This window comes from Artemia franciscana, chromosome 11 (assembly GCF_032884065.1).
Source record: "Artemia franciscana chromosome 11, ASM3288406v1, whole genome shotgun sequence".
NCBI lineage: Eukaryota > Metazoa > Arthropoda > Branchiopoda > Anostraca > Artemiidae > Artemia > Artemia franciscana.
In genome coordinates, this window is record NC_088873.1 from 40,290,528 (window position 1) to 40,315,078 (window position 24,551).

General features: G+C 36.1%; 1 protein-coding gene across 1 annotated transcript in view; it reads left to right on the top strand.

The window, feature by feature from the left end:
- The window catches only part of LOC136033219 (Golgi apparatus protein 1-like), a 123,581-nt gene that overhangs the window by 96,352 nt on the left and 2,678 nt on the right, over positions 1–24,551 (top strand). Inside the window, exons 15-16 of the mRNA XM_065713929.1 lie at positions 17,168–17,408; positions 22,485–22,591. Of these exons, the coding sequence (XP_065570001.1) occupies positions 17,168–17,408; positions 22,485–22,591 (348 nt within the window). The remainder of the gene's footprint in view (positions 1–17,167; positions 17,409–22,484; positions 22,592–24,551) is intronic.

Genomic DNA, 24,551 nt, shown 5'->3' on the forward strand with positions numbered 1-24,551 from the left:
AGAGCGGGATATATTGGGGGAACTTTCCTTGGAGGAATTTATCATGGGGGAAGAAAATTTCCATGAAGGGAGCGCAGGATTTTCTAGCATTATTTAAAAAAAAAACAATGAAAAAATAAATATGAAAAAGTTTTTTCAACTGAAAGTAAGGAGCAGAATTAAAACTCAAAACGAACAGAAATTATTACGCTTATGATGGGCTCACCTCCTAATACCTCGCTCTTTACGCTAAAGTATTTTTAGTAATTTCAACTATTTACTCTACGGCTTTTGTGATTCAGGGGTCGTTCTTAAGAAATTGGGACAAAATTTAAGCTTTAAAGTAAAGAGCGAGGTATTGACGAGAGGGCAAACCCCCTCTTATACGTTATAAAAGCATGAGTATAGAAGTTTTTTACGTAAGCTAATTTATAAGTTACGTGTATCTTTTACTAATAAAAACATTCGTAAAAAATTAAAGTTCTAGTTACCTTTCTTAGTAACCAAAAAATGGGAAGGCAACTAGGCCTCCTCCCCCGCTCCTTTTTTTTCAAAATCATTCGATCAAAACTATGAGAAAGCCACTTAGCCAAAAAAATAAATATGCAAATTTCGTTTTAATTATTCCTCTGCGGAGAGCCAAAATCAAAACATGCATTGATTCAAAAACGTTCAGAAATTAAATAATAAAAAACAAGTTTTTTTAACGGAAAGTAAGGAGCGACATTAAAACTTAAACCGAACAGAAATTACTTCGTATGTGAAAGAGACTGCTTCCTCATCAACGCCCCGCTCTTTACGCCAAAGTTTTTTACTGTTTTAAAAAGTAAATTTAAGAGAAAGAGTCAAACTTTAGCGTAAAGAGCGGGGCGTTGATGAGGAAGCAGTCCCTTTCACATACGAAGTAATTTCTGTTCGTTTTAAGTTTTAATGTCGCTCCTTACTTTCCGTTAAAAAAACTTGTTTTTTTTATTTAATTGAATTAAAATCTAGTTGCCATCAAGCCACGGCTAATTGGGAGATAAAGCCAAGACAGATAAGTCTTAAGTGGAAGCAAAGCTGGCATAAGCCTTTTTGAAGATTGTATAAAAAGATGTCGTTTTCACTTAGATAGTCTATCATCCATCTATCTATCCTAGGGCAGAACCTAGTCATAAAGAGTGGCATGCTGAATGGCAATAGCCGGTATCGATTAAAAAATTAGCGCTTCTGTTCAAAACTAAGGTTGCTTGAGCTTTGTAAAGAATTTTATCAGTATACTTTGTTGACTATTGAGAGCCTTGTAAATTAGTCTATTTTGCAGGCTACTTCTGCGATTTTTTACTCATAAAGGGAATATCCTGCTTCTTTAGGGGTCTCTTTATGTGTTTTCAGTAAAACTCTAGTTTTGAGAACTCTACCAATGCTGGAAAACATCAAGTTTATTTGAGCTAGTCTTTTATAGATATCTTGCGTAATCTGCGAAGCAATTTTTTTCTTATGTTCTTAATGGGACTGTAGCCAAGCTCGCATCCAGGATTTTTGTTCGGGGGAGAGGGATTTACAACTTTAAGAAACGCATCAAAAGTTGCAAAAATATACATACATTCTGGGGGACAACCCTCCCCTTTAATACGACACTGACTGCAGTCCACTTCATTATATTACTGATTACGCTAGCGGTAAATACGCTGGATGGTTTTGTGTAAAATAATCTAATCTCTATTCCTAGAAGTCCCCTATATCAGTAGAGGACATTAACCAGCTGATATTTGCTGAAAAGTGTAAACAAGGGGGCTTTGAAAGATGTTTTGCTAGTGTTGGCGTTGATAGGAAATCGACGTCAAATGTCTCAAATAGATTCAGTTTACTTATTTTTATCAAAATTAACAAAAATCGTTAGTAATAAATATTTATTTTATCTGCATCTAAAATCACGAGACAAATTAAAAAACCCTGTAAGTCTTTTGTATTATATATAAAAAACTGGAATAGTAACCTCCTTTGCTTACCATGAGCATATAAGGGGTTAAATTTACAGGCATTAGTAATTTTACGAGAAAATAATTAATTATTTTAGTGTCAACTGGTTCTGGGTAAGAAGGATCTTAGGATGAAGATAATAAGCAATTAATTGTCATTAATATTGATTGGCTTCCGGAGTCTTGAAATTATTATCGCAGTGTCTTAATGGGCCACGGGGAAGTTGAGTTTTTAACTGGTTTTCTTCTGGATGTTATCTTTAAACGTAGATCAGAAATGAATTATTCAAAGGGGTTACCTAATAGGAATAATGTTCTAATTAAGCGCGGCTTGATACAAATGACATATGAAGGCACGGGTGATTCCATAAATTTGTTTAGTCGGAGAAATTTTCAATTTTTTCCAAAGTCTAAAGGGGGGGTAATACCATCCGCCCCCCCCCTTTGCGACTTCTAAGGCATAAAAGCTTAATAATTAATTGCATTTATTACTTAATTATAATCTTATTTTTATTTTTAAATTGTATGACTTCCAGCACTCAGGAATATCTATTTGTCTTATTTAAAATATAGCATTGTAAGCAACCACATTACTGAGTATACCTGAGTATGTACAGTAGAAGCAGGGACCATATCGCCCTAGATTTTTCCTAAGAAATATCCAAAATAACTATAAACCTGTGCTTGGCGTTAAAAACCATTGGAATAATGTTATGGCCCCTTAAAATTTTTGGTGTTTATACGCCAAGTCCGTAACCAGGATTTTTTTTGGTGGTTTAATGTATTAGTTACGTTTTTACGGGTCAGAAAACCCTTTCGGGGGGAGAGGGTCAAACCCCTATATACAGCCCAGAGCATACTGTGTCTATGTAAGCCTACTAACTATGCTACGCGAAACTTCTAAAGAGTCCAATACAGTATTCGTTCTTTTCCCCTGAACCTCTCCCAAGTTTTGTCCCTAATCCCTGGTCCTAGAAGAAACAAATGCCTGACTTAAGCTGGCCAAATCCTTTAAAGTTTGTCACTTTCAACTTGTTTTTTTTCTGGGGTGGGGTATCCAATAAGGTTGTTAGGAAGATCTTGGAAGATTTTAGATCGTTTAGTTATGTTTTCTTCCAAAGAGAAAATACAAAATAGAACTTTGTCAATAAGCCTTATGGCTTAATTGATCATTTCCAAACAACTAGACAAAGCGCACAAAAATAGATTCGTCAAAATATCAACACTAATTAGTTGCCACGTATTGTCCACTAATATTATGGCTTGCCAAATTCGCTGTACTGTTATAAACACTGCTGTTGCAAGCTTCCATCTTTTTGGATTCCAAGAAAGCAGGCCTAAGCATATTTACACTTGAAAGATAAACATAGCTCAACACCACAAACTACGAAACGAAATGCATCATTGGTGATGTTGCCGTGCGCAATTTCGATTTTATCCAAAAAATCCTGAGATTACCAAAAACTTTGGCCTGGATGAAGCCATGATGTCCGTACTTGGTCCAAAGATGCCATATAGGTGATCATGATTGTTTGTTAGCTAATGTAGCATTAAAGAGTATTCTCAAAATTAACGCGATTTGAGGGAAAGCTGGGGCGAGGATCAGAGGGCTATCGCCTATAGCCCTCCTAGGTTTTAAGTTTCTTTGGAGGGTTCATTTTAGAATAAAGGAGGAAAATGTTGGCCGAAATATGAAAGTACTGGCTTTTCCTTAAATGTTGTCTGTTGAAAGAAAAGGAACAATTTCAGTGCCAGACCGTTGTCTCCCGCCCCTTGGAGGAAAATATGATTTAAAACCCAAGATAAACAACGCTAATCTTACTCCTAATGAAATAAAAATATTACACCCTTTCTTTATTGCGATCAAGTGGAAGTAAGATCTTCCATGTTGAAGGAAGACGTAAGGCTCGTCAGACCTTTTTTATCCTTATTATGCGTCCTTTTCCCATGATAACCATTGACATTGACACAAATACCCAGTTCTTGAACTAGAACGTGTTTTGAAACAATTAAACATGAATCTTATTCATGTTTTTATTCTTATTCATGAATCTTATTCTTATTCCAGCGAGGTCCTAAGGACCTCGCTGGGGTCCTTCAGGGGTGCTATAGCATCTTTTTTTGGAAAATTGGATTTACACCCCATCCCCTCAAACAGCAAGTTCTGACGATTGTTTCAATCCGTCTTTTGCTATCTTGTTATCCGTTTTTAGATAATCTTGTCAAACCCGTTTTGAAGCTAGCTTGAAGAAAGCAGTGAAGTACTTAAAACATATTTGAATAGGTTGAACAATCTCTTATAGTATCAATGACTGTGATAATGGGCGCTAGGCGTCCCCCCCCCCTTGAAAATTCCTTCTCCACTAAAAACTTCCTGGATAACTCTCCTGAAACATTCTCTCCATATGTAAAATTAGAGAAAGAGGAAGAAAGACAAATAAAAATAAGTAGGCATATGAATCTTTGGAAATTCCTCCCCACTGAAAATTCCCCCCGTGGAAATCCAACCCCCTCCCTATAAAGTCTTGTCAAACCCTCTCCCTCCCTAGAAAACCCCTGCAAAAAATATCCGTATGTGTCCCAATAACTAATACTATATGTAAACAATGGACAAATTTTGGTAATTTCGAAGATTACACTGCCTTTCCATGGCGATAAATAACATTTCGAATAATGAAATAATCTAAAAGCATACTGAAAAAAAAAACAATAAAAAAAAATATACTGGATATTTCGATCACATATACAGTGATCGAAATATCAGCAGAAATGCTCTTTGTTGTTAGATGTTTTTTCCACTGTCTAATAAAAGGATGTATCCCTATTCGAACTGTTATTTATCGTAATGGTCGAATTGCAAAACTTCAACCTTTTCCTAGGGACTGGGGAGGTCATCGTATCCCCAGAGACATGCTTATTGGATCTAACCTTTCAATTATGCTGAACCAAATGACTATCTCAAAACTTCAATTGGGATGTCTTTGAGGGGAAAAGAAACTACTTGCCCTCTATTCTGTTTGGTCACTTAAAAGGGCACTAAAACTTAACTTTTGTTCCAATTCTCTCCCGATTTTCTAGGGTTCTTATCTCGATACGATCATCCATAGGGGCACAAACGAAAGCAAACCAACACATTCGTGATACTCTTTTTGACAAAAAATTCCGAATTTTTGTGGATGAGCTTGGAAGTAGGGTTCTCTAGTCGTTTGTTAGTTATGGGCAGTTGTCTCAAAGGGTGCATGTTAATGCTAAAACATCCTAACTCTCATTGAGCCTTCAGATAAATACAGAATTAGTTCTAAGGATGGGGATGGAGATAGAAATTTATATATAATCCGCATTAATTCTTGGTTATATATCTGGTCTATGTTTTTATTATGAAATTAAAGAGTAATTAAACCCCATATTAAGCAGAATTTATCCCTTGTAGGGGGGAAGCTGTACCCTCCGCAACCTCCCCCTCAGGTCGTAGAAACATCTGAGACTGAAATTCTTCGCCCATATTACGAAATACAGTGAGATACCAAAATCGAGTACGCAAAATTTTTATATACCGCAAAGCGGATAATCCCCTAGTGTGTGCTCTTGTAAAAAAAGAGCCAAGAGCTGGCATGAGCTCTAGCAAAATTCTAAGGATCAATAGATTGCTTTAAAAGGAAAATCAGGGGCTTAATGCCGGTCGGGATTTGGAATAAGAGCTCTGAGACACGAGGTCCTTCTAAATATCAAAATTCATTAAGATCCGATTACCCACTCCTAAATTAAAAATAACTCATTTTTTCTAATTTTTCTTCTCCCTTCAGCCCCCCAGATGGTCGAATCAGGGAAAACGGCTATCAAGTTAATTTGTGCAGGTCCCTGACACGCCTACCAATTTTCATCGTCCTAGCACGCCCAGAAGCACCGAACTCGCCAAAGCACTGGACCCCCTAACTCCCCCAAAGAGAGCGGATCCAGTCCGGTTACGTCAATCACGTATCTACGACATTTGCTTATTCTAGCCACCAAGTTTCATCCCGATCTCTTCACTCTTTAAGCATTTTCCAAGATTTTAGGTTTCCCCCTCCAAGTCACCCCGAATGTCACCGGATCCGGTAGATATTTAAAATAAGAGCTCTGAGACACGATATGCTTCGAAATATCAAATTTCATTAAGATCTGATGACCCGTTCGTAAGTTAGAAATACCTCATTTTTTCTATTTTCCTAATTACCCGCCCCCCCCCAGATGGTCGAATCGGGGAAACGATTATTTCTAATTTAATTTAGTCTGATCCCTGATACGCCTGCCAAATTTCAGCTTATCTGGAAGTGCCTCAACTAGCAAAACCGGGACCGACAGACCGACAGAATTTGCGATCGCTATGTCACTTGGTAAATACCAAGTGCCATAAAAACTGACAAAATGTCTGCTTCTGGTGTTTTGGTTTACGGTTATTAATAGCTAGGAAAACGTTAAAAATGTTTTTCCCATAGCCCCCCCCCCAAAAAAAAAAAAAATCAAAATCTCGATCGAAGCCTGACGAAATATTTGAAAAAATGCCAAGCTGTCATCTTATCTGTCATCACTATTTATGAGGCTTGTATTTGGGAAGAGGGTTTTGACCTCCCGCAAAATCTGAAAACTTGTGACTTATCATGATTTCCCATAATTCATCTGTTTTTGCCTTGATCCTAGTACACTCCGATCCTCGAAATAAATTCATGTGGCCGGACACCCTGCAGTATTGTAGCCCTCCCCCCTATGGGATCGTTTCTACATGGGGCAATGTTTTAAGTTACCAGTTTTTTTCAGAATATTTTTGTAGCAAAGGCGAGCATGTTTGGGGGTTGGTTTTCCGATTAGCTTGCAATACTTAGAGTCGTTCGCTGCGCCAAAATTTCCCAGGGCTTCCGAGCATAACTCTTGAAACAAGAGTACCCCAGTAAATTGAAGATGTTTATGTACTCCCAAGTTTTCAAAATGCGTTATTTACAATATCTCGGGTATGACTTGGGGGATCAAGTTGAAACTTCTCATGGTGTGTTGGGAGAGGGAGCAAAATGGACCTTGGTATCAAGGCTGTGAAAATAGTATGCCTCCGTTATCTAGAAAACGGCTTTAAATTTTATGTTAGGTCAGGGGAACTTCGAATTTTCTGTTGAGGGAGAAAATCAAATGCTTAGCAAGGTAAATCAGAAGGCTATGTGTACAAAGATTATGAAAGAGCGTACATATGCAAGATCTCAGAACGGCGTAGGAAATCGACTTGAAACTTTCAAGGACTTTTGAAGAGAGACATTGGATTATGACTTAGGGGAGTTAACATTTTCTCAGATATGTCTAAAAGATCAGATCTGTCTTATAAGCCCTTCTGTACCTGAAATCCGTTCATAATTAAGTATCAAGGTAAATCGAAAGAGTTCGCTGCCCTATGTCATCTTGACTTGACCGTTCCACAGAAAATTGGTACAAAGAAAAGAGGCAACTGGTACCTCTCCTTTAAAATCAAGATAACGAACTGTAGTATCTCGAGAACGGCTTTGGGAATCAAGTTGAAACCATCAAGGTGTGTTGGGAGATAGCGGAGGGTGTACTGGACCTTGGATTGAACTCGAGGGAAGGCAGATGAGGGTGGAATCTAAAACATGTTCATCTCCGATCTTTATGAACCGTGTACCATGAGCCCCTGTGAAACCTGAATAAGATGCCGGATAAATTAAAAGACTGACAAGTTTCTTGGACTTGAGCGAGCAAGTGCGGAATGTTATGCACAATCTTACCTCTATCCTTTTTTGCTGTCTCTGATTGGATACCATCCATGACGATGGATTGACTCGCAAAAGGGAAGTGTGAATAGTGGATGCTAAGAAAAATACGCAACCAGCTATACACACTGCCAATTTGAGAGCCAAAATGACTTGAGAGCCAAATTTCCCTCCCCCCAAAAATGAGACCTTCTGGGGGAAGAGGTCTCCTCACCCTGGAAACATCATAAACAAAATAAAATATCAAATATCTTCACAATAGGTGGCTAGAAATGAACCAGGTTGGACAAACTGAATTAGGACATATCGTGTATAATGTACAATAATGCCCATATGATCTCAAGATAGGTCCATGCTACAAATGCCCTGTTTTACCCCTTTGCATCTAAAGAATCTTATGGGAACCTGAAGATTTTTCAGGGATGAGCCTGCAAGTATTTTCAGGACGGATAAAAATTATCAGTTTATTTTTGCAAAGAGAGGTGCTATTCTATCCCGATATCGAATATTTAGTTCAATATTTAAAATGTGCCCTGCACGAATTTAAATCACCCCAGTGGATAGCCCTAGGCGATGTAAAAAGATACGAAAAATTATGGAATTCTTAATTTGTAATATGCAGCAAGTATCAATCATATTTGCCTGGTTTTCACCATTTTTACCTGTTTTTGAATCAATGAATTATTTTGGTAAAATTCTAGTATAGTGACTTCTTGCTATCCTGTAAACTAGTTGAGTTAGGTGGGAACTTTTAGGAATGAATCCAGGGGCAAGAATAAACTCCAAAAACCTATTACCAAGCTAATATGTCTTGCTCTTTTCTGCTTTTCTGATGGACCAAGACCATTACCAGGGCTGGGGATGAATTGCCAAAAACGTGAACAAACCATTAAAATTAACATTAAAGGTACTTGTTCATTATTCAGAACACTCCGAGAATTTTGCGGAGAAAAACTGTTTTCATAACCACAAAGACAGAAATCAATTTAGTTTGCGGTAAAATTCTAGTTAATTGACTTCTTGCTATCTCGGAAATGGTTTAGGTTAGGAAAATGAAACTTTTAGGGATGAATCTACGGACTAAAGTATGTCCCGGGAAGTTATTTTGAAGCAACTACCTCCACTCCTTCTCCCTCTAGAGGGCCCTGGCCTTTGATGACCTTTAAAAATATGTGTGTTATAAAAGTGAAACCTTGCAAAATAGATCTTCTGCTTAATTGGAGTACAACAAAATTGTTTTCAGCTTCGTAACTTTGCTCAGTTCCATTTTATAAGGTTTTAAAGATATGCAAATACATTTCCTAAATTTTGAAAAAAAAACATTGATATGGCTCAAAATTCTACTCAAAAAACAGGAATTGCATTTTCAGAACTAAAGGCAGAGAAAAAGCAACTAGTAACTGAAAATTAAGGTAAAACGTTGTTTTGTCAAAATTTCAATAGGTATGGACCTGTCATGTAGGCAAATTTCAGGGCCCTCTAGAGGGAGAAGGAGTGGAGATGGGTACTTTTAAATACCTTCCCGGGACATACTTTGGCTTGTAGACCCATCCCTGAAAGTATCATTTTCCTAGCCTAAACCCTTTTCGAGATAGCAAGAAGTCAATTAACTAGAATTTTACCGCTGTTTTGTTCAAAATTTAGGAAATGTATTTGCATATCTTTAAAACCTTATAAATTGGGATTGAGCAAAGTTGTGAAGCTAAAAACAATTTTGTTGTACTCCATTCAAGCAGAAGATCTATTTTGCAAGGTTTCACTTTTATAACACATATTTTTAAAGGTCATCAAAGGTGACGACCCTCTAGGAAGAGGGAGTAGAGGTAGATACTTCAAAATACCTTCCAGGGATGAACTTTAGCCTTTAGACCCATCCCTGAAAGTTTCATTTTCCTAACCTAACCCCTTCCCGAGATAGCCAAAAGTCAATAAACTAGAATTTTACCAATTAAAAAAAAATGCGTCAAAAATTTGTTACTTTTTTATGACTTGGACACAATTTTGGTCAAACCTGGTAACCCCTCACCCTGAACATGGTCTTAATACGCCTAATCTGTCCAATAATATTTCAAGATCTGATGTCAATTAGCTTTAAGAGCTAGGCCTAAAGGAACAAGGTTAAGGCCTATAGGCATATTAAGGCCTAAGGCATATTAAGGCCTATAGCCTAATGGAACAAGCTTGCTCCGGGTAAGCATCAAGTTATACAAATATAAATCGTTACACTAAGGTATCTGGAGGGACCTCTGGCCCTTGTCATTCCCCTGTAGTATTGTTCTTACATATCGCTTTTTCACCTCAGCATTAGTTGCGTTTCCCCTCTCGAGGTGCCCCCAGAATAAATTGTGTTACGTGCCTGTATCAATATATGCAATTTTACCTTATTTCTTCTTCCACATTGTAGTATTTCCTGCTTCCCAAGGAGGGAGTGTGAGTAATGGCTGCGAGTTGAGAAAAAAACGCAACCAGCTATTCACACTGCCAATTCACAAAGCAGCTATATTAAACGTAAAATTAAGAAAATCCATAATTATTCCCAAGATGTTTTTCTGTACCCATAAGAGGCAGGATGGGTGAGGCTGCGTTTATTCCACGCAACCAGCTAACCACACTGCCATCTCATAGCTACAATTTTCATACACAAACAGTAAACTGAACTGTCTGACATCCAAATCCAAACTGGTTTAAAAGGGGTTAGTTCACCCTTCTATATTGTTCCGTGTGTCTGTGTTGTTATTTATTACGCTTTGGGGCTTGGATTCGACGAATACTTCTATGTATCGAGCGTTCTCTTGAACCAAAATGATCAAAACATAAACAAGATCCGGCTACAATGCTGGCTATAAGTCATTGTGTAATTCATAGAATTTTTCTTACAAGAATCAAGTGATGCAATTGTTGCTTGTTATAATAAGACCCGTTAATTCTTTCGGTTTGTTTGATATTGTAATCTATTTTTGAGTGTTGATTAGTGGTTGTGGCATATTGATAGGTCAGATCGACATGAACAGTTATTTTTACGATAAAACGGTGGATACCTGAACTCTTTAAGGGGGGGGTGGTGTGAAGGTTTGATATTTTTGAAGATGGTGTTCACTATCAACCACAAGTTTACACATTTATCATTTTGATTCTTTTGTCTTTGGTAAATGTATCATGTCGTTTAAATACCGCACTCACCATTTTGATTTTCTAAATCCTTACACACGGTTTTAATCTCTGAAAAAAAACAAAAACAAGAAAAAACAGTTACAACGGTAGATAGATGTTAGATGTTTAAATGTGTGGCAATGTTGGTATTTGGACTTAATAACAAATTTTTTTAAGCCATCAAGAGCCATATGTGTTCCCAAGGAGGGGCCGAGAAATACTCCCCCTCGTGGAAAAGGGAATAACAATGCAAACTTCACTTCGAAACCTAGGTCCCTGTGTATTTCCCCCTTGTCCTAGGATCTATTTAAAATCCAATCAATGTTAGTATATCATCAGATACTACAAGCTATAGACACACATAAATTGCTTTGATTATTAGCATTGCGCTTAATCACTAGAAAATTGGGTATTTGCACATTTTAGCGACCACGCTTTGTTCTTGATCTGTTATGAAACCGGTTTTTGTGTCCACTCGGAGATAATCAGCTTAGCCTGAGCGAGATAAACGGTAACTATGCAGGTATATTTTAATTAAAGGTATACCTTAATTATTAACATAAAATCGCCCCTTCCCTCTTTAAAATATCTCGGAGGTGTCCTTGATAAGGTCCTCTTCCGTACTAAAAAAAAAATTTTATTGTTCCTGGCAAGATTTGAACTCTTACGCATTTGTATAGCTAGGTGAGGCCAATTATCCCTTGTGTATGTTCTCCCCCCCCCCCGTGAAAATTCTTGTTGAATTGGGAAAGTTTAGGAATATACGCTCAACTTTTAGTGAAAGTCGGGAGATCTGAAAATGTCCTTTTCTGGCCCAAATTTTCCTTAAAACTGAATCTTTTGAGCCAGATCCAGGAAGCAGGATCTTCCTCTGCAGGCCTACTAAAGTGCGTGTAACAAATTAGTAAAATCGACTTGCTTTGAGGGGAATTAAAATTTCCCTCCTCTTCGAGAATATCCTTTTGATTTCTAAACTAGTTGACCGTGATCTTTTAGGAAAATTAAATAAAAAAAAAAGAAGTTTTTTTAAATGAAAGTAAGGAGTAACATTAAAACTTAAAACGAACAAAAATTACTCCGTATATGAAAGGGGCTTTTCCTCCCCAACGCCTCGTTCTTTACGCTAAAGTTTGACTCTTTCTCTTAACTCTATTTTTAAAACAGTAAGAAACTTTAGCATAAAGAGCGGGACGTTGAGGAGGAAAAGTCCCTTTCATATACGTAGTAATTTCTGTTCGTTTTAAGTTTTAATGTTGCTCCTTACTTTCATTTAAAAAAACTTGTTTTTTTTATTTAATTTCTGGACATTTTTGAATTAATGCATGTTTTGATCTTGGCTCTCCGCACATAAATAATAACGAAATTTGCATATTAATTAATTGCGATTAATCGGAATATTTGGAGAAAAAAGGAGCGAGGGAGGATGCCTAGTTGCCCTCCAATTTTTTGATTACTTAAAAAAGTAACTAGAACTTTTAATTTTTTACAAACGTTTTCATTGGTAAAAAATATACGTAACTTACGAATTAACTTACGTAACGAACTTCTATATTTGTTTGTTTTTATTGCGTATATGAGGGGGTTCAACCCTCGTTGACACCTCACTCTTTACACTAAAGCTTAAATTTTATCCCAATTCCTTAATAATGACCTCTGAATCACAAAGGCCTTAGAATAAATAGTTGAAATTACTAAAAATACTTTAGCGTAAACTTTAGTGTAACGTGGAGGTAAACCCTTCATATGCGTAATAATTTTTGTTCGTTTTACGTTTTGATGCTGCTCCTTACTTTCAGTAGAAAAAACTTTTCATATTTATTTTTTCATTGTTTTTTCAAATAATGCTAGAAAATCCTGCGCCCCCTTCATTGAATTTCTCTTTCCCATGAGAAGTTTCTCCATGGAAATATCCTCCAACGTAACCCCCCCCCCAACTCTCCCCCTAAACAAAAAAAAATCCCCCTGCAAACGTCTGTTACACTTCCCAGTAACCATTACTATATGTAAACACAGGTCAAAGTTTGTAACTTGCAGCCCCTTTCACGGGGACTCCGGGGGAGTAAGTCGTCCCAAAAGACATAGTTATTAGGTGTTTCGACTATGTTGAATAAAACGGCTATCTCAGAATTTTGATCCGGTGACTTTTGGGGAAAATGAGCGTGGGAGGGGGCCTAGGTGCCCTCCAATTTTTTGGTCACTTAAAAAGGCGCTATAACTTTTAATTTCCGTTAGAATGAGCCCTCCGCGACATTCTAGGACCACTCAGTCGATACGATCACCCCTGAAAAAACAAAACAAAAAAAAACAAATAAACACGCATCCGTGATCTGTCTTCTGGCAAAAAATGCGAAATTCCACGTTTTTGTAGATAGGAGCTTGAAACTTCTACATCATGGTTCTCTGATACGCTGAATCTGATGGTGTGATTTTCATTAAGATTGTATGACTTTTAGGGGACGTTTCCCCCTATTCTCTAAAAGGAGGCAAATTTTTTCAGGCTCGTAACTTTTGATGGGTATAAATAATCTTGATGAAACTTATATATTTAAAATCAGCATTAAAATGCGATTCTTTTGATGTAACTATTGGTATCCATTGGTAACTGTTTGATAATCCAAATTATTAATTTTGTTCCAACCAAAAAATGTTGGACTTAGGATATTTAAATCACAGAAATGAGCCGTCCGGATGCCAGTTAAATCAACCCCTTAAAGCAAAGTGTGGAAGGAATCAAAAAGAAGATCCGTCGCAAGTTTTTATTGTAAATTAGCCGTCTGTTGGAATAAATATCCCGATTTTTGACGTTTTGCTTGTGTTGTAGGACTCAATGGATCTTTGAGATTGTTATTAAGGTTATATTTCCTGTACAAGTTTTTGGTATGTTGTTTTTCTGCAGCATCTACGAAGCAGGAAGGTGTTTTCAAGCACCCACTTCTACATAATATCCTTTCAAGGACACAAACCTCTGAAGAAGTGGAAGAAATGTTCTGTGAGGTAAATGAAACTTTCAGAAATGAATCTAAAGTGTCTATAAGTAGCATTCCCGCACCTTATCCTCTCCAGTACACAAGCGTTTCAAGAAGTAGAAGAAATGTTCTGAAAAGTAAACTAAACTTACAGAAATGGATCTAATGATTGGGAGGTGTTTTCAAGCACCAACTTCCGGCCCTTATCCCCTCCAGGATTCCAGCCTTTCAAGAAATGGAAGAAATACTCTGAGAGGTGACTGAATATAAAGCCAGGGAGGCGTTTTTAAGCAGCCTTATCTGCCCCTTATCCCCTCCAGGACACAAGCTTTTCAAGAAATGGAAGGAATGTTGTGTAAGGTGAATGAAACTTTCAGAAATAGATAGACAGCCTAATGAAGGGTTCGGAGAGATGTCTTTAACCTCACACCTACTTGTAAACTTCTACTACCCTACATATCCTACATAACCTAAGAAAGTCATACTTGAGGAGTCAATGATATACGAATGTGAGTCGTTTTACCATCTGCAAGCAAATAGGGTTGTATTTAACATATGGGGAATAACATTTTATTTTACTCGATAATTCCATATTTTACTTACACTTGAATTGTAAATATTATATCGTTACTGTGTTTAGTTTTATGGTTGTATATATTTCGGATATACGTACAGAAATCAAGCCCGTATCCAGGGGGGGATATTTTAGTGTTTGACCCCCCCCCCAAAAAAAAATCAACCTAAAAAATTGCATATAAACAAACTTTTGAAGCGTTTTTTTATGTTTTTTTGTAAGCCTCATTTCCCGAAAAATACCTACGAACCAAAATCCTGGATAAACCGACAGAAATATATAGTTTTTAATTTGGACTAGATAATTCTATTACATACTAGGCAGTTTTCATCACAGTCCCTATTATTTTGCTCTTCGCGTATTTTTAAGCAGGATATACAATATTTTACTTTAGGATACTGTCAGAGTTTTAAATTTAACGACTGCTGTTATTCTCTGGTTATATTTTTTCTCTAGTTGTTGTGTTATTGTTTTTCTTAGGGTTTCTTTTCTTTCTGTTCTTGTTCATTGTTTTCAGTGCTCGTTTTCATAACAGTTTTTAGTTGTGTTTGACTAGTCATTTTAAAAATTTACATATATTATTGATTCGTAACTCCTCGCCAATCGCTAATCTTCGGCTCTGAAAACATTTGCGTGGCTTTGTACAACGGATACCAGAAGCCAAGCAGGTATTTCCCGTTCCGAAAAAAATTCTGATGGTAGGTTTCATTAAAACGGTGACAATTTTTTAGGGAATGGTATCTACCCTGTTTTGTCTCACGTCTGGTGGATTGAGCTAAAATTTCGAAAGCTTTTTAGGAGGGGTTAGGGCCCTTACGCCTCAAATTTTGCGTTGGGCTCAAGGTTTTTTATGCTTATCATACTACACGCTCTGCTTCTAGTCGTGAACATTTTGTATTACATTCAAGGCCGTAGCCAGAATCTTCGTTCAGGAGGGGGTATATTTTTGGCTGCTTTACAAAAAAATGAACGCATAAATAATCTGTATATATACATTTTCTTAAGTTTCTACAAGTCGGAATTTTTTTGGGGGGGAAGGGGTGTTAGAGGGTTTGAACTCTTCCCCTAAAAATTTTTGTCCAACTCGTAAAAGCGTAACAAAAATGAATATAAAGCAATTTCTGATCAGTTTTTTGGTTAACCTCACCCAAAAAGATCCTTTTATACCCCCTCCCCGAAACAAACAAAAATCAACCAAACAAAAAAAGTGTAGATTTTCATAGAAGATGTAGTTGTCTTTGGGATTCAACAGACTGTTAATATTTGAATTTTTACGGACCAAACCGCTGTCAAATCTAACTAATTGTTTTGCTTATTTGTTTTTCTCGGTTCAACGTGGTAACACTAACAAAATGTGATACTGCGCAAAAAACTCATAATTTTTTAATAGCCAAAAGACAATGTTGTTGTCAGGTATGAATAAACCCAACCCTCGGTCTAGAGTTTTTTTTTTTGTCCTTGGTATTAAAAAAAAAGAAAATTTGAAGCAGAGGTCTTCTCATATATTTTACGTGGAGAAGGAATCCTTGTGATCTCGTTTTGGGACTTATTTTTACCCAGATTATTTTTTGAACTTAATTTCAATTAGGATTTGCCGAAACGTTTGCCTTCATACTTAGTTTGAGTTTTTTTTTTTTTTTTCTCACTTAGCTTATTCGCTTTAACTGGAATAACTGACTAAAACTGATCAATCTATTATTCTTTATAAAAACTAAATGCTATCTAGATCTTAAAAAATATGCCTAGTTTTGTTCCTTTTTTTCGAAGTTTGGGGTCGTGAAGTCAAGATATACAGACCGAGGAACATACAATAAAACTGTAAGATCTAAGCATTTTAAACTGTCGCTTTATTAGCAACTGTATATAAGTGAATCTCCCTTCCTTGCGCACCAATTTAAAATGTGAATCTAGTTTTCTGTGTATCCGGTATGTCAAAGATATGAGTTGCGTTTAATTTAGCATTTAAAAGTCGACAGATAATCAACATCAAGCAGACATTTTGCTCTTTAGCCTTTGATTTGTGCATTATTTATGTCAACTGAGAATAGGAAATAAAATCATGTCTTGGCGGAGGTTTCAAATTTAATACTTGGTGCTTACATATCATACCGACCACATTCAAGAAGTGGAGTTAGATTAGTCAATAAAATATAATACTTTAGTAAAAAAAAATATGAAAAATACGGACGGATAATTGTGATAAGCAGGCCGCCCAGAACGTATTATATTAAATACCCAACCTAACCAACTCCATATATTAAATATTTGATTAAAATATACCTTCATAGTAGTTTATCTCACTCAGGCTAATCTAATTATCTCCGAGACAACACAGAGAAACCGGCTTTAAACAGATTAAGAACAACAGTGTGGTCGGTATAATACGTATGTACCTAGTCATTCAATGTTATTTAATAGAAAGTTGACCTACTGTCAGCTTTCATTCAGTTAGTTAATTCAGGCTAGTGCTCCTTAGATTTCGTGAACCCAAACCAAACCACCATCTTTTTGAAAACAAATATCAATAATTCACCTTCCCCATCTTGTTTTGGCAATCAACAGACCTTTTTTCTTCTTTCGTCAAAAGACGAGAAATTGTCTACAGTACTTCATTTCACATTTTACTGTTCGGAGTATTTTAGCGTAGGCTACAAGGGCGAACGTACAGGCTCACGTGATTTACATAGTCTATGATATTGGGAAACCTATAAGGCAAATTGTTGTTCATTCAAATGCTATCTTTGTTTTTGTTACCTCCCTCTGCTAATTACAAATTTATATTTCCTCTAGATGTCCCAATTTTGTTCGAAAGAAATAGAAGATGAAGGAAGAAATAAAGAGGATGGAAGTGTGGAAGAATGTCTTAAGAAAGCATTTCTTGCCAAACAACTTCGAGGCAGTTGTAATGTCCTTGTGGCAAGACTCGTCGAAGCATCTAAAGTCGACATCCAGGCTGATCCTATTCTGCATAAAGCGTGTTCCAAGGACTTGCTCACAAAGTGTAACAGCATCATGCCTGGAGAAGGAAGACGTATGTTTATCTACTTTTTCTCTTCAAGGTTTTTTTTTCCTTATTTGTCTTTTGTTCCTTAGGACTGATCGTTTTCGCCTAGAAGCCTTATACTGTAAATGATAAATTCATTCTTGTATGCATATCTTAATCTTTTTTGGCCCAGCTGTTTAATGTCAGAATTGATTTGGGCGGGGGAGGTTGTCCTGGATGTTCTTTAAATACTTGTTCGTAAAACCTAACAGCGTTATGCCTGGCAAAAGCCTCGTTTTCAGACCACTCACATCCAGCACGGAGTTCGGCACTGGTTGTTGCACAAGAGTTTTGAGTGGCTTGTTAACACAGCTTAGATACCAATTCAGTTATGAAAACTCCTATCTCGCCCAAGAGAAGCTTTTGGTACAGAGCTCTTAACTTGGCGCCTCCTCCAAGCCCGCGCTCCGACGCGTAGATCGTACTACAACCCCATAGGCGGGAACGCAATTTTGTTTTGTTGTATACACAGCTTAGATACCAATATCTGAAACAGTTTCCTGTCCCCAGCCGCTAGTATCGCTACAGCGCACTGTGTCCCAAAAATAAATCGAGTTTTCAAAACTGTATTTCTATCTAAGCTGTGCTTGTTAAACATGGGTAAATGCCTTCTCAGAACCCGTGTTCAACCCTGCTATTCTGGCGCGTTTCTGTTTTGAGAAACCAGTGTCCAATACGCTTGGAACCCGTAAGATGAAAACGCTTTATACTTTTACTGGGGTACCGTGAGGCATACTGGGCACTGGGGCATACGATAGCCGTGAAAACGGTTTTGTCGAACCCGCTCAAAACGTGTTTCAAACCCGGTGCCTGGAAACACCACTATAGAAATATGGGTACTTGTCCATTATTCAGTAAACACCAAGAATTTAGATCTGCAATGTCATGCAATAACCGGTTTATTGGCGTCTGTACTTGGAAATAATTAGCTTCGGCTCAGTGGGAAACAACATTGTAGCTATATTTTAATTAAATGTTTAGATGGTTTTGGTTAGGTTACATTTTGCATGCAGACCCGCTATACTTAACCCATAACCCCAAATGTACAAAAATAAAGCCTCAAATTATATATCTTACCCATCTCCCAAGCGTCTCCGTTGTGTCAACCCATACATCTGTAACTCGAATCAACTTGAGTTGATTCGAATTGTGATTGGCTAAATAATGGACAAATTCCGAAATATGTGTTTTTTGTTCCTCGTTTTTTTATTTCCCTATTTGCGAAATATAGGGATGATGATGTTATGAGAAAGACAAGACTGCGAATGTACATGAACCTACGCCCCAAATAGACTATAATAGGTTTCTCCTTGATAAGAGCTGTTTTTTTTTTTCTGCCCAGGTACTGATGAGACCTTTCTACCGTTGACCAATTCAGTTACTACCAGTACAAACTCTTCGCTGAGTTGTCACCTTAGGTCAACACACTGGCATACACGCTCCCTCAATGCCATTCTCTTTGAAACTTTTGCTTTGGCCTATTGCCAAGAAATACTTATTGATTTTAGGGGGTAATATTGCTGAAAATTGAATCTTTAAAACTAGGGAAAGGAATTCCGACAAAGAGCGAAAGAAAGGTAGTCTATTATTTCTTATTTCTTATGTTTTATTGGCTTACCGTTGTTTTAAGTGGGTTCACTGGGGTTGCTTTTGTTAATGTTTCTGGATGCTATTGTATACCTTTAATACACTGCTATATTTCTGTTCGTAATTTTTTCAGCTGTAAGATTAAATCAGGTTAGACATTTTATGAAAAGAATTCGTGGCACATGTTACCGATTGGCAAATCTGCTTCTTTTTTTTGAGTCGCTTTCATAAATCATGTTTATTATTGGTTTTCGAGTCTTCTGAATTTCGAGTTTCTGAATCATATTTGTACCAACATGTTTTTCTGGATAAAGGTTTCTTTTCTTTTTTTCTTACTGTTTATGCTCAGATTCAGAAACTCGATTCAATTTGCTGTTCGTGCTCGAGGACGCAATGGCGCTCACGTCACCTTGTGGATAAAAGCGCACAAGAATAAAAAAAAAAGAAGTTGAGACATATTTGAGACGAGAGGCGTAATTTGCTATGGGGCAGGGGCGTACCGCAAAAGATATATATATATATATATATATATATATATATATATATATATATATATATATATATATATATATATATATATATATATATAAAGAAATTTGGCTATAAATAGAGACACAGGAGATATTTTCTTAAGCCTAGTTTATAACAATTTAATATTAAAAGACTCCATCAATATTTTCGCCCAGTCTTTAGACAGTTTGGCTGTAAGACAACCTTTTGGTTTTGGCTGTAACACCTTTTGGTGTTGGCTAGTTTGGCTGTAAGACAACCTTTGCGCATCAAACAGCTCGTGGTAACGAACTGTAGTAAGGAGCGACCCGGCTCAATAGTAACCAAAACTCTAAAAAATGGAATTTTGATATTAATAGCTACATCAAAAGAATCGCATTTTAATGCTGATTTTAAATATATAAGTTTCATGAAGCTCAGTCTTACCCATCAAAAGTTACGAGCCTGAGAAAATTTGCCTTATTTTAGAAAATAGGGGAAAACACCCCATAAAAGTCATAGAATCTTAACGAAAATCACACCATCAGATTCAGCGTATCAGAGAACCTTACTGTTGAATTTTCAAGCTCCAATCTACAAAAATGTGGAATTTTGTATTTTTTGCCAGAAGGCAGATAACGGATGCGTGTTTATTTGTTTGTTTTTTTTTTCCAGGGGTGATCGTATCGACCCTGTGGTCCTAGAATGTTGCGAGAGGGCTCATTCTAACGGAAATGAAAAGTTCTAGTGCCCTTTTTAAGTGACCACAAAAATTGGAGGGCACCTAGACCCCTTCCCACGCTCATTTTTTCCCAAAGTCTACGAATCAAAATTCTGAGATAGTCATTTTATTCAGCGTAGTCGAAAAACATTATTACTATGTCTTTGGGGACGACCTACTCCCCCACAGTCCCCGTGGGAGGGGCTACAAGTTACAAACTTTGACCAGTATAGTAATTTGACATATAGTAATGGTTATTGGGAAGTGTACAGACGTTTTCAGGGGGATTTTTTTGTTGGGGGAGGGGTTGAGAAGAGGGGGATATGTTGGGGGAACTTTCCATCGAGGAATTTGTCATGGGGGAAGAAAATTTCCATGAAGGCAGCGCAGGATTTTCTAGCATTATTAAAAAAAAAAACAATGAAAAATTAAATATGAAAAAGTTTTTTTCAACTGGAAGTAAGGAGCAGCATTAAAACTTAAAACTAACAGAAATTTTACGCATATGAGGGGCTCACCTCCTCCTAATACTTCGCTCTTTACGCTAAAGTATTTTAAGTAATTTGAATTATTTATTCTACGGCTTTTGTGACTCAGGGGTCATTCTTAATGAATTGGAACAAAATTTAAGCTTTAGTGTAAAGAGCGAGGCACTGACGAGGGGGTAAATCCCCTCATAAATGTAATAAGAACATGAGAATACAAAAGTTCGTTACGTAAGCTAATTTATAAGTTACATATATCTTTTACTAATAAAAATATTCGTAAAAAATTAAAAGTTCTAGTTGCCTTTTTAAGTAACCAAAATTCGAAGGGCAACTAATCTTCCTCCCCCACTCCCGTTTTTCGCAAAATTATTCGATCAAAACTATGAGAAAGCCACTTAGTCAAAAAAAATATACAAATTTCGTTTTAATTATTCCTCTGCGGAGAGCCAACATCAAAACATGCATTGATTCAAAAACGTTCAGAAATTAAATAAATAAAAAAGTTTTTTTAACTGAAAGTAAGGAGCGACATTAAAACTTAAAACGAACAGAAATTCCTTTTTATATGAAAGGGGCTGCTTCCTCATCAACGCTCCGCTCTTTACGCTAAAGGTTTTTACTGTTTTAAAAAGTAGAGTTGAGAGAAAGAGTCAAACTTACTTACTTTCAGTTAAAAAAAAACTTGTTTTTTTCTCATAAAGAAGGGACTCCCATATAGAAGGAAAAAAAATATTTTTTTTTTATTTAATATCTAATAAAAACCGAAATAGCAGAGGCAAAATCTATTGCAAGGCAAAGAATACTTGCTCAATCTAATTGGTGAATTCTCTTTCATTGATTTCTGGCTGGCAACCAACTCCACTTCTGTTGATCGATATATAAGCATATTATACATTTGGGTAGTTGTAAATTAAATACTTGATATTATTCATGAGAGTAAGTAAAATAAATATAAATTTGGTTGGGGGTGAGCTGAATTACAATCATTTTTAGTTATAATGATTTCTGACAGCTTCGTGAACTCTAATTTTTTCATAGTTATCCATAAGTTCTCTAATGAATGAATGCCTAATAATTTGCACATAGCTGATCATGTATGAACATGCTGTAGTAATTGCCTAGAAAAACTGACTCTTCTATGCTTCTGTATTTTATGACTTTAAATTTAATATTTAGTTAATTTAGTTATATTATTATATTATTATTATTATTTTATTATTATTATGTTTTTTATTGAGTTAGTTTTATATTTTTATTGCATATTAGTATGTTATTACTATTATATTATTTAATTATATACTTTGTTTTCTAATTCTATATTAGGTAATCAATATATTATTTAAATTACCTTGCCAGGAGTCCAAAAAGAAAAAAAACTGAGGAACAATTTTTTTCTCGCTCCTCATTTCTACTTACTTTCATAGAATCTAGAGACAAAAATTATTTCCTGCTTCTTTGTCCTTTCTGAAAATGATTTTTTTTTTAATATGTATTTATTTATATTCGATTTTTTAATGATCTAGTGCTCTGAATATGCTCTGTGTATATTCAATTTTTAAAGGTTAACTGCCCCCCATCCCTATCCACCGTTTTAAGAGAAAAGTTCCGACTTAGGGCTTGAGTCTACATTAGGTTACAAAAGTACTGGGTTCGAATCTTCGTCAGTAAACTTCAAGGAGTGTCAGGTTTTATTCTTACTTATTTTATAAGTATTTATTTTTCATGTAAAATTTGACAGAAGAAGAACCTACTGTTTCTAAATTGCTTTGTTTCTTTTAGTCGTTAACTGTTTGATGGTTCATGTGACCTCCAACCCTTCTTCACTTGACCCACCCTGCAAAGAACTGCTTGAACTTCGTGTTAAGCTTTTTGACTCTTCACAAAAAGTAAGTGTTTTGTTTAAATACTATCACTTTTCTTATCAAAAAGTGATTGTCAACATTTGATGTAAAAAAAATCTAAAAATCTTGAGAGTATAACTCTTAAACTCTACGTTGTTACCGATGATCACACGGGAATAACATTTTTTTCTACGGTAATTCAGTTGCCGAACTTACAAATTTCCTGCATTCTAGTCCTATAGAACCTTGCGGGGGTTTCAGAATGATGTATATATGTAAGTGACATATATTTGAAAACGCGTGCATTATGTCTGAATGAAATATACACGAAATATAATCTTTATATTTCATGTATTTTTCATGTGTCTAACCACTCAAAGAATATGCACGTCCTCTCTTTGCTGGTACATCAGTTACCCACGTCGCTCGCCTTTAACGTGTTCAAAACCGTCCAAAACCGCAGCAATTTCTAGCAGCTCTGATGCCAAATTCCTGCAGTCTCTCTAGGATATTTTTAACATCGCATCACAAGTTGACGCTGTACAAATATATGCATTATACTCCTTCTAGGGGGTTATTGGAACTCGTTCCAGACGGAATAAAGGCTTTGCGATCAACTCGCCAAAATACAGCTCTATAGGACCACCTTGTACAGGGTGCACTCCTCCAGGAATATGTTAGGACGAGTTTCACCCGACGATCCGTCGCCAGCTGGAATGGCCTCCCAGTAGTGGTAATCCCAGAAAATCCTTCTCTTGTGGTGTTCAAGAGAAGATTTAATAAAAACCTCAAAAAGTAAAAATCGAGGTGATTACATGAGTTAGCTGCATATCATCACTTATGATGGTGCCTTGAAGCCTGTAATAAAAAAAAAATAGATACTATCTTATCTAATATGTAAAAATGAAAAATTTTTATGTAATGTCCCCATGTTAATTTCAAAGCTTATTTTTATTAACATCCGATTGACTGTAAAAGAAAGCCGGGTGAATAAAAAAAATTATTTAATAGCCCAAAAGTAATTTATAGATTAATGACCTTGGTAATGCCTTTTTCATATCTGTTGACAATATTTAGTCAGAGCGCCAGATTCTGTATCTTGCTTATTTCGATTGGTACCCATGCCGGAAGGTACAAAAAGGTTAAGGGCGGAACCCGTGGTAGTCGACCATGCTGAAAGCGAATATCGTAGGGCGCATGTTCGTCGTTTGGGTGTTTCTGAGATATAGGCCAAAAACACCAAATTTGGCCTATAATGGGGATCGACGATTCTATTTTTTTTTTTTTTTTTTTTTTTTTTTTATAGATAAGATTGGTCAAATTCAGCGTACTCTTTCGTCAATAGAAAGAAGAGACTTGGGGCTACATGAATATGATTTTTGTTTAAAAAAAAAAAAGTAGTGCAACTTTTTACTGCAGTTTAACAAAAATAGATTTTTGTCAACAAATTTCTAACAGAAAAGCTAAAAACTAGAAACTTTTTTCTTTTTTATATTAAAAAAGAAAGCCCGTTTAATTCCGGACACATTGAGCTAAGAAAAAAAGTTTAAATTAGTGTATCTGGGGGGTCTATAACTTTTTTAGCGAATGTACCCGATAATAGGAATTTTGTTTAGTAACCTGCTACCAAGCGGGAAGTTGATTTATAAGCTAAGCGGAAGAAATTGATAAGCAGAAGATGAAAAAGAAAAGTGAGTCGGGTAGGCCAAGATAAAAAAAAAACAGTTACTTCAGGTTGATTCAACATGTGATTCTGACGCAAATACTGATTTGCTGATGGATGATAATGAAGAATATGACACAAATTTGGAAGATAAAAAAAAAATTGAAAGAAATAGAATTTTTAAAAGCACTTTTGGTGTTGTAAAGTTCGCTGGCAAAAGGAGTGTAAAATTTTTTTGCAGAAGTAAGAGACTTAATGAAAGTAATTTACAAAATTAAATATCACAAGAAACTAGGTGATACTGACCTGATTTGAAATTGATTTGTCAATATTTAATCTAGA